The 15,646-nt window shown below is 49.7% G+C and overlaps 1 protein-coding gene across 5 annotated transcripts in view; it reads right to left on the minus strand.

The window, feature by feature from the left end:
• Window positions 1–12,980, minus strand: part of ARHGEF1 (Rho guanine nucleotide exchange factor 1) — a 52,663-nt gene extending 39,683 nt beyond the window's left edge. For all 5 annotated transcript variants that reach the window (XM_033158329.1, XM_033158331.1, XM_033158330.1 and 2 more), the window contains exons 1-4: window positions 12,839–12,980; window positions 1,425–1,527; window positions 739–822; window positions 121–240 (exon numbers count right to left, since the gene is read on the minus strand). In XM_033158329.1, the coding sequence (XP_033014220.1) occupies window positions 121–240; window positions 739–822; window positions 1,425–1,451 (231 nt within the window). In that variant the 5' untranslated portion in view covers window positions 1,452–1,527; window positions 12,839–12,980. The remainder of the gene's footprint in view (window positions 1–120; window positions 241–738; window positions 823–1,424; window positions 1,528–12,838) is intronic.
• Between the last annotated feature and the right edge of the window lie 2,666 nt (window positions 12,981–15,646).

The following is a 15,646-nucleotide window of genomic DNA, read 5'->3' on the forward strand; positions in this document are numbered from 1 at the left end:
TCCACAGGGCAGGCGCCACCACCGAGAAGGCCCTCTGCCTGGTTCCCTGCAACCTCACTTCTCGCAGCGAGGGAACTGCCAGAATAAATCAACAACGACAAAAAGAAACGCAAGGCTTACCACAGGGCTGGAGTCGAACTGCAGCACCACATGCTGCAGGAAAACCATCAAGTAGGCAGGATGCCGTGTTAAGAGGTCCAGGCTCTGGAACATGCTGCTTTGTGCATCCGGGTTCTGGAACTGAGGGGAGGAACGAAAGTGTGTGTGCGTGTGTTGTTACATCAGGATTTCCCCCACTCTACCTTCTCCACCCCACCCTCCTTAACACCCCCCCTGGCAGCTCCCTCTCCTCACTGCCTCCTTTCAACACAGCTCCTTCCAGCTCACATTCGGTGTTTGTTCACGACAAGTTTCCTTCTACCGAGCCCACCCAGCTCAGTACTGTCTACCCCAGGTGTGGGGAACCCCCGGCCCTCCTGATCTTGCTGAACTATGACCTCCCGTCAGCTCCAGCAAGCGCGGCCAATTGGCAGGGATGATGGGAACTGTAGTCCAGCAACTTTTTAGAGGCCAAAGGTTCGTCTGATCAACACAGACTGGCAGCAGGGACTCAGGGAAGGGGCTCTCCCGGCCCCACCTGAAGATGACTCAACGTTCTGCATGCCAGGCAGGTGCTCTGCCGCTGAGCTATGGTGCCGTTGTGCCCTTCCTCCCGCCTCTCCCAAAACTCCCCCTTACTGGCTCGATGTCGTTTTCAAAGTCCTCGTCTTCCGCTCCGATGATCGCCATGGCCGACCCACTGCGGGCACCCAGTGCCGGGTTCTGGTAAGGAAGACGCGAGACCACCTGAGTGGCAGGATCAAGGAGCCCCACCTTATCCTGCTTGGATCACCCATAGCTTGAGGTCCCAGCCAGGCACCCTGGAAACTCCATTCGTTCTCAAAACAGACCTTTCTCTCCACCCACAAAACCCCTCATATAACAAGAGTGTTTTCCGTAGAAACCACCAATGCCAGCCGCCAATCGGCGAATCCGGTTTATAAAAACACACTGCCCTTTCTAAAATTGAGAAGGGAGCCTCTCCAGAGGTTGCCGGTCTCCAACTCCCGCTCCCATCAGCCCTGGCAATTGGCCCTGCTGGCTGGGGATGATGGGAGTTTGAGTCCAACAATGTCTGGAGAGCCACAGGCTCCCTATCCCCAAATTTGGGTTTCCAGCAGTTTTTGGACTACAACTCCCGTCACCCCTGACCACTGGTCCTGCTAGCTAGGGATGATGGGAGTTGTAGTCCAACAACAGCTGGAGACCTAAATGTGGGAAACCCTGTTTTTTTTTGGGGGGGGGAGGTAGAACTTTGTCTGTCCTACCCCTCACTGTACAAAAGCCCATCTCTTTCCCCTCTCCTCCCCATACCAATTACTCACCCCATTGTATCCTTCCTCCAACTCCATTCTGCCCCTGTGGGGCGGGTGGGGGTAAGGTCCCCAGGTGAGTCAAGGGGTCCAAGTGTTCAGGGCCAGCATCTACCTTTAAGGGGGGGCACAGAAAAATGAAAAATTCACAAACTGGGCAGTGGAGAAGCACATAGATTTGGGAGTTTGGTTCACAACACATTCCCCATCCCTGCTCCACATCCAACGAGCTTTCAAACCGCACGACAATCATGGGAGCTGTAGTCTGTTAAGGGCGCTGGGGAATTGTAGCTCTGTAGGGGGGTGTCAAACTACAGTTCCAAGGATTCTTGGGGGGAGGTCACGTGCACTGAACCCATGGCATGGATTCCCCCTAAATGATTGCTCTCTTTAAATAAAACCCAACTTTGCAAGGATTCGGTTTTTCAGGAAAAATACACACCCGTCCTCAGGAAGAATATGGGAGATGCGGGGTGGGGTGAGGGGAGAAGAGATGGAATGGAAAGCAAGTTGGAGCGGGGGGGGGGGGCTTCATACACAGAGAGGCATTCAAGCTACCAAGGCCACCCCACCTCTCTTTCTCCCCCCCCCCAATTACTCAGAAATTCCTGCACTAGGTGGAGGTGAATGCTGCATGAATACCGCCTCTGTCACCTACAAAGAGGCCTCAGAGAAAAGAGAGTCAAGCAGGAGGAAAACTCCACACCCCACAGACAGCCTGACTCATAGAGGGCACCTTTCCAAAAGCCTGGCAGTAGTGGCCAGGGAGGAGCTCGGTTTGGGGAAAAAATATGGGTCAGAATCAAAACAGCACATTGCAAAACTCTTCAAAGTGCTGGGCCTGGGTTGCCTTCTCACACAAACACACACACTGTCCCGGGGTGGGGTGTGTGTGACAGAATAACCTGATTATTGATGTTTCCCAGCCTGATTATTGAGGTTTAGCCCCAGATACCCATCTCTAGGGCATTGCCTATCTGTTTTCCCACAGGCATTATTTGTCTTCTTTTTGCAGAACAGGTAAAAAAATAATAATAATCCTCATAAGTGACGACTACCTTGGTGTCCCCTAGTGGTGGCACAAAGGAAGGATAAAAATAATTGCCCACTACGTAGTTGGCACTCTGGGTAGTTCTCCTAATGGGGAACTTGCAATTTAGAAGTCAGCTTCTAGATCAGGGTTTCCCAAACTTGGTTCTACAGCTGTGTTGTTGTTTTTTAAGACTACAGTTCCCATCATCCCTGACCACTGGTCCTGCTAGCTAGGGTTGATGGGAGTTGTAGTCCAACAATAGCTGGCGGCCCAAGTTTGGGAAACCCTGGACTAGATAGATCAGGCTTCCTCAAACTCGGCCCTCCAGATGTTTTGAGGCTACAATTCCCAACATCCCTGAACACTGGTCCTGCTAGCAAGGGATCATGGGAGCTGTAGGCCAAAAACATCTGGAGGGCTGAGTTTGAGGAAGCCTGAGATAGATGATCCTTGTGGTCCCTTTCCAAATCTGCAATGCTATGGTTCTATGCCCCCTAGGGACCATCAACACACATACACACACACACACAAAATAACCAGCTTGCAAAGCAATTTCAGGACATGTTTACAGAAAGCTCATAAATGGCCACTCTTGTAGTCAAGAAGGAATTGATTCTTTGTGTGGTCTCCCAGAGGCTTAGCAGAAAACGCCCCCCCCCCCTTTCTTTACCCTTTGAGGCCACAAAACGGCCAACCAGTATAGGGAGAAGCAGGCCAGTACAACTTTCTGAGGATTGGTAACTTTTATGGACATATATATAAATGCAAGGCAATGCATTACATCAAGTTTCAAGCTGCTTTAGCAGGCCAGAGTTCCCAGCCATAGCTACATTTCCCCCTGACCAATGGCTCTGTGGCTTTTCGGCAACCGCAAAAGAAACAGAAATTAAAAGCAAATATCCACATTTCTCCGTCAAGCTGCACTATTGTTGAATTTCTGCCCATGATGTGTCTGTAAAAAAAAGACAGCGAAGCTTGTCTGGAAAAGGGTGGCAAACCCTTCAGAGTGGACTGTGACCCAGCTTTCAGCCACATTCTTTAATGTTCTGCACGCTTTTAACAGACTCATACAGAAGTGGCCTCACACCATAGAAACTGAGAGCCTATTTTAGTGGCATGGTGCAGTAAATACCTTAAATCAGGGTTTCCCAAACTTGGGTCTCCAGCTGTTTTTGGACTACAATTCCCATCATCCCTGGACACTGGGTCCTGCAAGCTCTGGGTGACGGGAGTTGTAGTCTGAAAACAGCTGGAAACCCAAGTTTAGGAAACCCTTCCTTAAATTAAGGTAGGAAATCTTGAAAATTTTATTTTTTTCAATCGATGCTTATTGTCGTAATGTTGTTGTTGTTCAGTCGCTCAGTCGTGTCCGACTCTTCGTGACCCCATGGACCAGAACACGCCAGGCACGCCTATCCTTCACTGCCTCTCGCAGTTTGGCCAAACTCATGTTAGTAGCTTCGAGAACACTGTCCAACCATCTCATCCTCTGTCGTCCCCTTCTCCTTGTGCCTTCCATCTTTCCCAACATCAGGGACTTTTCTAGGGAGTCTTCTCTTCTCATGAGGTGGCCAAAGTACTGGAGCCTCAACTTCAGGATCTGTCCTTCTAGTGAGCACTCAGGGCTGATTTCTTTGAGAATGGATAGGTTTGATCTTCTTGCAGTCCATGGGACTCTCAAGAGTCTCCTCCAGCACCATAATTCAAAAGCATCAATTCTACGGCGATCAGCCTTCTTTATGGTCCAGCTCTCACTTCCGTACATTACTACTGGGAAAACCATAGCTTTAACTATACGGACCTTTGTCGGCAAGGTGATGTCTTTGCTTTTTAAGATGCTGTCTAGGTTTGTCATTGCTTTTCTCCCAAGAAGCAGGCGTCTTCTAATTTCGTGACTGCTGTCACCATCTGCAGTGATCATGGAACCCAAGAAAGTGAAATCTCTCACTGCCTCCATTTCTTCCCCTTCTATTTGCCAGGAGGTGATGGGACCAGTGGCCATGATCTTAGTTTTTTTGATGTTGAGCTTCAGACCATATTTTGCGCTCTCTTCTTTCACCCTCATTAAAAGGTTCTTTAATTCTTCCTCACTTTCTGCCATCAAGGTAGTATCATCAGCATATCTGAGGTTGTTGATATTTTTTCCAGCAATCTTAATTCCGGCTTGGGATTCATCCAGTCCAGCCTTTCGCATGATGAATTCTGCATATAAGTTAAATAAGCAGGGATACAATATACAGCCTTGTCGTACTCCTTTCCCAATTTTGAACCAATCAGTTGTTCCATATCTAGTTCTAGGTCTGTCTGAAAACTGGTATAGAAATACTGCAAAGAAACAAGCGAACAAAGCCCTGCCTTAAATAAAACAAGCCATTAAACAAATTAATTATGTGAGAGAAACCACAGAACCACCAAGAGAACACATGAGCTTCACACAGTGTGGCGCAGCATTCAAGACAGCGCTGGGTGTGCGATGTGAAAAACCCACTTCCTTTGCTCAGCCACAAAGTTTGTTACGCGGCCCAGAGAAGTGTCAAACTCGGCCTTCGCCCGGCCCACTTTTCAGACTCGCTGCGAGAACGAGAAAGAAACACTTTGCACATGCACTTTGCAAAAGACAATAATAAAGGCTGAATCAGCTGCCCTGAGGATTAAGGGCAGCTGCAGCCCCCCACGGACAAGAGAGGGATGAGGCAGAAATGGCAGGAGCAAGAAAACCACTGAACAAGATGGACTCCGAGGCTGCAGATGGAGGACATGTCTGCGAGGTGCTTTTAAGGATATGGGAGCAGCACAAAAAGGCCCTAGCCCCTTAACACACACCCATTCCCCATCTGCACCCTCGCGACGGTCGCTACCTGCAGCCGAGCGGGCAAAAAAATTCCAGGCAGGAAGTGAGTCACACCACTGCCCTTGCCTCTGTTTCTTGAGCAACAACAGAGTTGGGGGTGAAGACCCGCACGCACCAGGACACCTGTGCCCCTCGGGGACTCCCCCTTTCCTCCAGGCCCGAAGGAGCAGCCACATCTGCTGCAGCCAGGCTCGATAACAAAAGGAGCGGCCCGGCGTATTTACAGAGAGGGCCGATTTCCTGCAAGAGGAAGTGATATAAGAACAGCCACCTCACACTCCTGCAAGTGCAGAGAAAGAGAGAGATCCGCTATCTCAGCGGGCGCGGGGGGGCGGGGAGGCAGTTGTGTCACCTTGAGGGCGGGGAGGGGAGCAAATCTCAGGGGTTATGGAGGCAATGCAACAGCGCGGAAAGAGCGCCGCTGGGTTATCGTTCTAGCGCAGCTTTCTGCTTCCAACAGGAAGTGTCGAAGTAGGAACACAGGAAGCCGCCTCGCGCCCAAGTGAAACCACTGGCCCTTCTATTTCAGTATTGCCCACGCTGAAAGACACTGTACGAAGTTGCAGACACAGGGGCATTCCCAGGCCTCTATCTGCCCCAGTCACCCGATATTCAGAGCTAGGCAAAATTCACACCATGTATTTTAAGCACCACACAATGCCACCACACAGTCATGACTCATGGCTTCCCCACAAAGAATTCTGGGAGCTCCCAAGGTGCTGAGAGTTGTTAGGAGGTCCATTATCTCCTGCACGGAGCTACAGTTCCCAGAGCTCCCTGTGAAGAGGTATTGACTGTAAACCGTTGCGAACATTGTAGCTCTGTGAACGGAACAGCGGGTCTGCTTTAAATAGTAATGGCTCCTGCCCAAAGAATTCTGGGAACTATTATGGTTTGTTAAAGGTGCTGAGAGTTGTTAGGAGACAACAATTCCCCTCAGAGAGCTATAGTTCCTAGCATGGTGCAACAATAAATCCCTCTTCACAGGAAAATTTGAGAATTGGGGGGTCTGTAAGGGGAATGGGGGCATCCTAATGACTCTCAGCACCCTTAACAAACAACAGCTCCCAGAATTCCTTGGGAGGAAGCCATGATGGTTTGAAGTGGTATCAAAGCACTTTACCCGAATGGTGCGGATGTGGCCCTTGGCTGCCTTTGAATATGAAGGTTACCTCGTTGCCTTTCACAGATTTGTCCTCCTTGAATTTGGTTGGTATCTTGTGTGTTTTCCAAAGTTATGTACGCTGGGTTTTTGGCGGTGAATCCCGCAGGCCAGAACTGGGGTGCCAGTGGCCTTATCTGACTACCACTCCCATCACCCCCTGCTCATTGGCCATGCTAACTGGGGCTGATGGGAAACGGAGTCCAGCAACAGCTGGAAGTCCACGGAAAGACTGGGTTAGATGACTCTGCCTACGTTAATTTTGCTTTGTGCAAAGATTCCCCAACTGTTTTAGTAGCCTCAGTTGTTTTAGTAGCCCCCCTCTCAACCGCAGCATGGATCTGGTTCCCAGCTCCAGGCTCCGCTGATGTCCTCTCAGTCCCAAGACACAACCTTCCTCGCAGGCTTCCTCAGTCTTCTGAGAATTGCTGGAACAGTCACTCCTCCTGCTGTGATATCCTGCCCCCTTGGCATCCCCCTGAGATTCCTCTTCCAGCTGTTTAGCAGAGGCAAGGGAGAGGGAGCAGGAGAAGGCATAAGATCTCATCAGAGTGAGGAATATTTTGCACACTAAAGGGGGGGTGGGGGTGGAAAGTGTTCCTGTGTACAAAGTTTGTGTTCTGCAAAGCATGTCTTGATCTAGCTTGCCTTCATGTTAACATCAGTGCTGTACCATATTGTCATCTCCACCTTAGCAAAAAAAAACACCACAAAAACCCACAATGCATCTTGCTCTGATATTTTCAAAGATGTGCAAATCAGCACAGGCTTTCGTACCGTTTCTAGAATCCCACACACAATCCTCTTCTACAGTCATCTAAGTTACTAATCATACTATCATCACCATCAAGCTATGAATTGCCTTTTAAAACACTGTCTCAAGGCGATTTACATTTAAGAAACAGGTTTATTTTTTTTATTAAAAAAACATTTAGAAGATGACTAAAACCCTAAGAAGTGGACATTTGTGATCAAGGCCCATTTATGCAGCTGAGAAAACCTGTCAGAAAACAAAAAATAACCCCAATTGTTTCCCAAAAATGAAGATAGTGGGTCCCCGTTATCTTTCAACAGAAATGCAATTTCACACAGAACAGGGTCAGCCACACACTAAAAGACCCACATCATGAGAAACCCTCCGACAGACCACAGGAATCTGCTGGGGGCATAAGTCGGTGGCGTTTACTGCATCTTCTGGGAGCAAATTTCAAGTTTAACTATGCACTGTGTGTGAAGGCACCTGGTTGACTATGGCGAGAACCAAGAGGGACCGCTGAGCAGCATTTGGGAGAAAGGCGGGTCTTCTTACATATTCGTATGTATTCTTTTACGTTTTAAGGTTTCCCTTCTGAGTTCTCATCCCCCCGCCCCCAGCAATTTGCTTAATTTCTGAAGCTCTGCTCCGGATGTGGACATCTCCGAGAAGTGGGGGCTTCTTGGCTGCAGAGCTAACACCACAAGACGGACTCCTTCAACACAAACACTAAATGTTTTTAGATGGGTTGAGGGAAGCTGGTAGTTCGGTGGGGTTAGAGCAGGGATGGAGAGTCTCTAACCCTCCAGATGCTGCTGAAACTACAACTCCCATCATTCCCAGACACGGCCAATAGTAAGAGGTGATGGAAGTTGCAGTTCAACAACATCTGATGCCCCACCCTATACACAAGTTCCCAAGTTCAATCCACACCATCTCCAGCAGAGAGAGATTCCCTGCCTGTAATGATGAAGATGCGGGTGGCGCTGTGGTCTAAACCACAGAGCCTAGGGCTTGCCGATCAGAAGGTCGGCAGTTCAAATCCCCGCGACAGGGTGAGCTCCCGTTGCTCGGTCCCAGATCCTGCCCACCTAGCAGTTCAAAAGCATGTTAAAGTGCAAGTAGATAAATAGGTACCGCTTCGGCAGGAAGGTAAACGGCATTTCTGTGCGCTGCTCTGGTTTGCCAGAAGCCGCTTAGTCATGCTGGCCACATGACCCAGAAGTTGTACGCCGGCTCCCTTGGCCAATAAAGCGAGATGAGCGCTGCAACCCCAGAGTCGTCCGCGACTGGACTTAATGGTCAGGGGTCCCTTTACCTTTAATGATGAAGAACTGCAGCCAACCCGTGTAGACAATATTTACTTATTGAATTTGAACTAGAAGGATCAATGGTCTGACTCAGTAGAAGGCAGGTCCCTACGTTCGTCTCATCATTCGAAATTAGCCAGGTGCCAGGCACATTTTGCTCCTGGCTAACAGTCACTTGAGACCAAGTAAAGATGCCTGGGGAGGGGGCAGGGGGGCACCTGACGTCTCCACCATCTGGAGGTGCATGCCTGGAGATCCTTGGATCCGGCCTGTTTTCACGCACTAGCAACACATCCTGTAGAATTCTATCCATTATATTTTATCTGCACAATCAGAGCAAGTTTCAGGAACCAAAAAGTCGTATTGAAAAATACAACTTTTGAGCTGCTAGGCCCAAAAATGGCAAGTAGGCATTCTGTTTTGGCGACTATAAATCCCTGGTTTAAGGAGCCATTTGGCACCTAGCTAATATATCTGGGTTTCGAACACTGGTTCCTATTCAAACACGAGCCTCCTTTTTGTTGTTCTGTCTGGTTCAGCCTTCCCCAACCAGGACTACCAACCACCTCGAAGGCACCAGGTTGGCAAAATCAGGCCTGCTTATACAGTCGCATTTCCCATTCGTATTTTCTACATTGTTTTGTTAAATCTATGGCTCTATTGTTCTAAGCTGCTCTGGTTTCTGTCTGAAAAAGAGTGGAGCGAGACGGGAGGGGGCGGGAGAGAAAAACCACACCAAAACAGTCCAATAAACAACGAGAGTAACAACACTAGGGTCACTTCCTGTGGTCCTCTGAGCACATGGCAGGCACATGCAAAGCCGCTACTGTTGTTTTCCAATTGTTTCATCCTGTGGGGTGCCCCCAGCGCCAGACGCAAGGATTTGGTTTTGGGGCCCACTACAGCGACTCTTCCAAAAAACAACAACCCTAACGTGCAACATTTGCTGGTTTGTGCCACACATGGCATCCTGTGCATAGACTGAACATGAACTAGCATGCCACTGTTGAGAGCAGGCCACGTGCCAACACAGGCAAAGCGATTTCCTGCTGCAACCACACGGGCTTCTCATTAGCCGTCAGTTGAACCTGCTCCTTTGTCCTTCTCTCATTTCCCTCGGTTGTCTGCTTCAACTGCCAGAATGTTAACTGGAAGCTCCTTGGGGCAGGGAGTGCCGCCGCACGCAGACGACAGTGCGAACCCCAGTGCACATTTAAAGCAGTGTTCTGGGAAGGGCTGTTTGTGAAGGGGTCCTCAGAAACACCTTGTCCTTCACACAGAGCTACAATATCCAGAGCGGGTTAGCAATCAATCCCTCTGTGGGGGGGGGGGGAGCGGTCTTTCAACATCTGAAATGGAGGGTGGGGGCGAAAGTGGGGGTGCAATGCTAGTGCACAAAACACACTAAATCCCCACCTTCCACTCACAAACACAGGATCCTTTCAAAAATGCAACCCCTTCCTCCTGGCGCGCACACACAAACAACAGCATCCTTTTGAGATACATTTCAGTAGGGGACAGTGACGAGTTGTCCTAATAATAATTTTGGGGACCGCTCTTCCAAGCCAGGCAGAGTCTGCTGCCCCACAACCAGTCGCCAGCAGTAACGTATGAACCAACCCATGGGGAACTAGTTGTGCGAATGTGGGGCGCAGCAGCTTTGCACACTGCAGGGGGAAAGCAGATTCACACTATTGGCTGCAGGGGAATTCGTTCCATGCCAAGCAAATGGCATGGAACACATTGAAGGGATCCTTTAACTGGTAGGGTGATGGTGGTGGAGGAGGAGGAGGAGGAGGAGGAGGAAAAGATGGGGAGAGAAGAGGGCTTCTGGATCCTGCTGAGAAACCACTCCGAGGCAGCAGCCTAAACCCTCCCCCCCCCAAACCACCAGGCCCCTGGCATGCGCTCTGGAACTGACCTCACAGGCTCAAGATGCCTCCCTGGCTAGCAAAAAAATGTCTGGCATGCAAAAGCTGCGGTCCCAGGGCAGCTGGAGCGATGAGAGGCTAGAGGTGGCAAGGGGAGGAGGGATCAACATGCCTCTAGAGAGGGTAGGCAACCAGTTCCCAGTTCAGTTCCAGGTAAAGCTGGCTGTTGTGCCCCTGAATGCCCCCCCCAAAGGAATTCAGCTGCAGGGAAATATTTCCCATATTTCAAACACTATTGCTTCAAGGGGGGGTTTCTTGATTTTATTCTTATTTACCTCCCTAATTCCAGTTCTAGGCCACAGGAAATGGACTGGATCCCGAATAGATTAAAAAAAAAGCTTGCCCCCAGATATGTGCGTTTCATATATGAGCAGGTGGAATGGCCAGGCCATGCTGCTTTCGGTCTGAACTCGGTGTTGTTCACACTAGCCTTAGCCAACCTGGTGCCCTTCAAATATTTTGGACCACAACTCACATCAGTCCCAGCTGCCGGTCCCTACTGGCATGGAAAGCGCTTCCTCCAACAATGGACTACGGACTTTCCTTTAACGGTGGTTGTAAAACACGCAGAGGTTTTTTTATGCACAAAAAAACCAGTGTAGCTCTTTTCCTGCAAAATGCTCAAGTGGCACACACTCTCATTACACATTCCCTATTTTTAGAAAACAAACAATCTTTCCCAACCCACCAAAAAAAAAAAAATAGTTTCTACACCTACATCAAAAACAACACTAATAGCAATTGACTGCCCTTCCTTCACCAGCGGGCGCTAGGGCGGGTAACAACCATTTGATACCGAAAATTAAAAACAATTAAAGCAGGCACAGGAATAGGCCGGGCCCTGAAAACACACCTCTTAGGTGTCAGGTGTCAAAGGACAGGGTAAAGATGTCCATAAAAATCTCATCTATGAAACAATCCACCCCTTCTAAACACAGCCTCCATGGGTCACATAGCAAGGATGGGAAACCTATAGTCTTCCAGAAGTCGTTCGACTACAAATCCCATCAGCTTTGGTCACTGCAGATTGGGTTGGACTAGACGACTCTCATGGGCCCTTCCGACTCTTATGAATAAATAGGCCCCAAAATGTGTGTTTAGGTAAAAGGTGGGTCCTGGGTCTGGAAAGGGAGAAGACACCTGCTGTAAAACTAGCCTGATAAGGAGGGGAGGACGGTGCCAGGGAAGCCTTCCCCAACCTGGTGCCCTTGGGGATGATGGGAGTTGTAGTCCTGCATCTGGAAGGAGGGTGCCAGGTTGGTGAAGGCTGTGTGAGGGCCTTTTAGCCTTAAACACAAAACCACGTTTCTAATTCCAGAAAGCCGTAGCAATGCCACACGCCACCCCATAAACACACCCTCCAATCCCAGTTTCCATCTCTCTAAAACTTAAAATGCATCCTTTTGGATATTCCTTTTTAGGGACAAAAGCCACCCCTCCGTCCCTGCTAACATAATACAGTACAAACTTTCAATGCATCCTTGTCCAGCTTCCATCCTAAGCATTATCCCTTCCTCTCTTGAACCTACGTATTTTCCCCCCACCCTTCCTCATTTAATCTTCACAACAACCCTGTGAGATAGGTTCGGCTGCGAAGCAGTGACAGGCCCAAGGTCACCCAGCCAGGGATTCGAACCCTGGTCCAACACTCTTAAACCTCTTTTTAATTTCAGTTTCAATTCAATTAATTTGAGTTCCAGTTCCAGGTGTCTGCCTCCGCTCCCCCAGCCACTTTCTGCCACGGAATAATCTGAGGGCTGCCACAAATCCTATGGTCAAAGTCAAGGCTCAATCCTGGAATAAGCAGAGCCAAGAGTTACCCGGAGCATGTGCAGAATACAGTTACCTCCAAAGGAAAAGGAAGAGAAACTCCAGGATTCCACGTCCCCTCCAGCGCCGATTTAAGGGAATGGGCTCTAAGGTTACCCAGTGATGGGAAGGGAAATATACTTGGCACCTAACTCGGATCACTCCGCTTCGCTTCTCCCGCTTATTGACTGCTCCATATTTTCCAGGGGCACAGCCCTGGAAAAACACGTCGCGAGGGTGGCGTTTTCACGAGTCTGGCCACGAACACGAGAGCCTGCTCCCACGCGAGACGCGATTCCGCCTGCAACCCACTTACTCGGGAGTAAGCCCCGTTTGAATCCGGTTGGGCGCCTGCTCCCGAGTGTAAACATGCCCACGGACAAGGGCTTGCGCTGGAACGGCGCAAAAAACTCCCATCTCTTAAAATCTTTTTGTTTGTTTTTGGAACGAGCAAAGCGCAGCGCTGAGAACGCTTCGAACCGGAAACGTCCCCTTTCTGTCCACACGGACCCCCTCCCCCGCGCCGCTCGATCCGAATCGACTCCGTGCACACGCGCGCACCTTGGAGCTCCTCACCTGGATCGAACTTGAGTTTGGCTCCTGCTGCCTCCCGACGCAAGGCCCTGGCGGGGTTTCCTGTTGCAGAGGGCGGCTTGCGGGGAGGGGCTGGCCGGGGATGTGGGGCAGTGTGTGGGGGGGGGGAGCAGGAAGCCGCTCGCAGCTTTCCGGATCCCTCCCCGCCGGTCTCCTCCTCCTCCTCCTTCCCGCAGCGCCTCCCCTTTCTGGGTTTCTCGGCGGCGCCTCCTCTTCCGACGCCGGCTGGTCGCTTTGTGCTGGAATGCGCCGCGCGCAGCTTGCAGGTAGACGAGGACGCGAGTCGGGGGGGATGCACGTGTGAAGGGTCGGAGGCTGCAAGGCATGGGTACGAACGCGATTCTCACCCGTTTCTCGGGCTGGGGTGGCCGCATAAGAAAGTCGAAACAGACCTCTAGCCCACCCGTGTTTACTCAGAAGTAGACCCAATCAATTTTATAGACTAGACACTGGAGCATCTAAACCGCGCAAGCAGGATCCTGAGCACGTGCATGGAAAAGCAAGCTCCGTTCAGCTCAGCAGGACATTGGTTGCGCAATCCTAAAGCCACTTACCTGGACTCGACGGGATTTGTTTCACTGAGTAGACGTGCTATAGGATTGCATCGTCATCGTTTGTACGCCGCCTTTCCAAGGAAAGAACCATGCCCAAAGTGGCTCACAGCAAAGGAAACAAGAATACCTCTAAAATACGACCATACAATTTCATAATGGCGTCGATAAAACAGCAGTGTTAAGTATGAAGGCAGTGTTGCATAGTGGTTAGAGTGTTGGGCTAGGATATGGGAGAACAGGGTTCAAATCCTCACTCAGCCATGAAGCTCACTGGGTGACCTTGGATTCCCTCATTGTTTCTCAGCCTCACCTACCACACAGGGTCGTTGTGAGGATAAAATGGGGAGGAGGAGAACCACTTTGTAGGCCACTTTGAGGTCCTTGGAAGGAAGGCGGGCAAACTAACGGGGGGGGGCTCCCCACATTGCTCACCAGGAAGTGCTGACAGCAGAAATTTCTCCATCTTTGCTTGGAAGCAGATTTGCAATCCTAAACACACCTAACAGGCCATAAAGCCCATTGATTTCAGCAATTGATGTGCCAGAACTGGTCCTGTTGTAAGATAAAATGAAGACCCAGGCTCTGCTATTAATTAGGCTTATAAATGAGGGCTGCAATCCTGCGCATACTTATCGCAGCCTATTGAACAATGTGGGAGTTACGTGTGAGAGCCAGTGTGGTGTAGTGGTTAAGAGCGGCAGACTCGTAATCTGGGGAACCGGGTTCGTGTCTCCGCTCCTCCACATGCAGCTGCTGGGTGACATTGGGCTAGTCACACTTCTTTGAAGTCTCTCAGCCCCACTCACCTCACAGAGTGTTTGTTGTGGGGGAGGAAGGGAAAGGAGAATGTTAGCCGCTTTGAGACTCCTTCGGGTAGTGAAAAGCAGGATATCAAATCCAAACTCTTCTTCTTCTTACGTCTGAGTAAATCTGCATAGCCACTGTGAGAACAGGATACTGGACTACATGGGCCATTGGCCTGATCCAGCCAGCTTTTCTTAAATTATTAGATTAGGATTGTATTTATGGCAGGCAGGGGAAGTCGATTCAGTTCAAATTTAAAGTTGAATCTTCCAAATTCACATGGAAGAAAGCCATCCTTTCCCAACATCAGGGTCTTTTCCAGGGAGTCTTCTCTTCTCATGAGGTGGCCAAAGTATTGGAGCCTCAGCTTCAGTATCCGTCTTTCCAGTGAGCTCTCAGGGCTGATTTCCTTCAGAATGGATAGGTTTGATCTTCTTGCAGTCCATGGGACTCTCAAGAGTCTCCTCCAGCACCGTAAGTCTGTAAGTGGCTGTTCACCATTAACAGCTGGATGAAACCTCCACATTCAGAGGCACTATGCTACTGAAAAACATAAGAGGAGCCATCCTGGATCAGACAAAAGTTTATCAAGCCCAGCATTCTGTTTCCACAGTGGTCAACAAGAAGCCCAGAATCAGGAAGTGAGCAAAATAGCAGCAACTTGTATCCAGAGGCATAATAGTGCCTCTGGCAGCAGAGACAATATGCAGCCATCATCACAGAAGTCACAGAGTTGGAAGGGACCCTGAGGGTCATCCAGTCCAACCCCCTGCAATACAGGATGTGAGATGTAATCCACTGGGAGCAGTCAAATACAACATTCCTTGTTTTCCTAGAGTGGACATGCAAGGGGATGTTGGTCCAGCCAGTCGAACTTCCTGTTCCTCCTGGCCTGGAGCATCCTTTCTTGCATGTGACTAGTGGGTGGGCGTGACCTTCCCATACCTGGTAAAAGGCCAAGGCATGCTGCCACTCTCTCTCTTTGACTCTCCTTTCGACCTTCCCGCATCACCTGGACTGCTAACCAGCAGTCTCCCTAGGTTTTCTCCCATATGGGGTAAACCTGTTTGTATACGCTTGTAACTTTAAGCCTGCCTTCAGGGATCACACAGTAAAACTACTTTTTGTTACTTAGGAATAAGACTGTGATGTCTTTATTCTTTTAGGAGGGATTAAAAAGGGGTCTTACCAGGAACATACAATTCAATCCGAGGCAGATTGAGTTGCATAATAGTAAGAGCATCTTAAAAAGCAGAGACATCACCTTGCCAACCATGGTCCGTATAGTTAAAGAGCTATGGTTTTCCCTGTAGTGATGTATGGAAGTGAGAGCTGGACCATAAAGTAAACAGATCGGCGAAGAATTTATGCTTTTGAATTATGGTGCTGGAGGAGACTCTTGAGAGGCCCAATCACCTTCTAAATCCAACCC

The sequence above is a fragment of the Lacerta agilis genome, chromosome 8 (assembly GCF_009819535.1).
Source record: "Lacerta agilis isolate rLacAgi1 chromosome 8, rLacAgi1.pri, whole genome shotgun sequence".
Classification (NCBI taxonomy): domain Eukaryota; kingdom Metazoa; phylum Chordata; class Lepidosauria; order Squamata; family Lacertidae; genus Lacerta; species Lacerta agilis.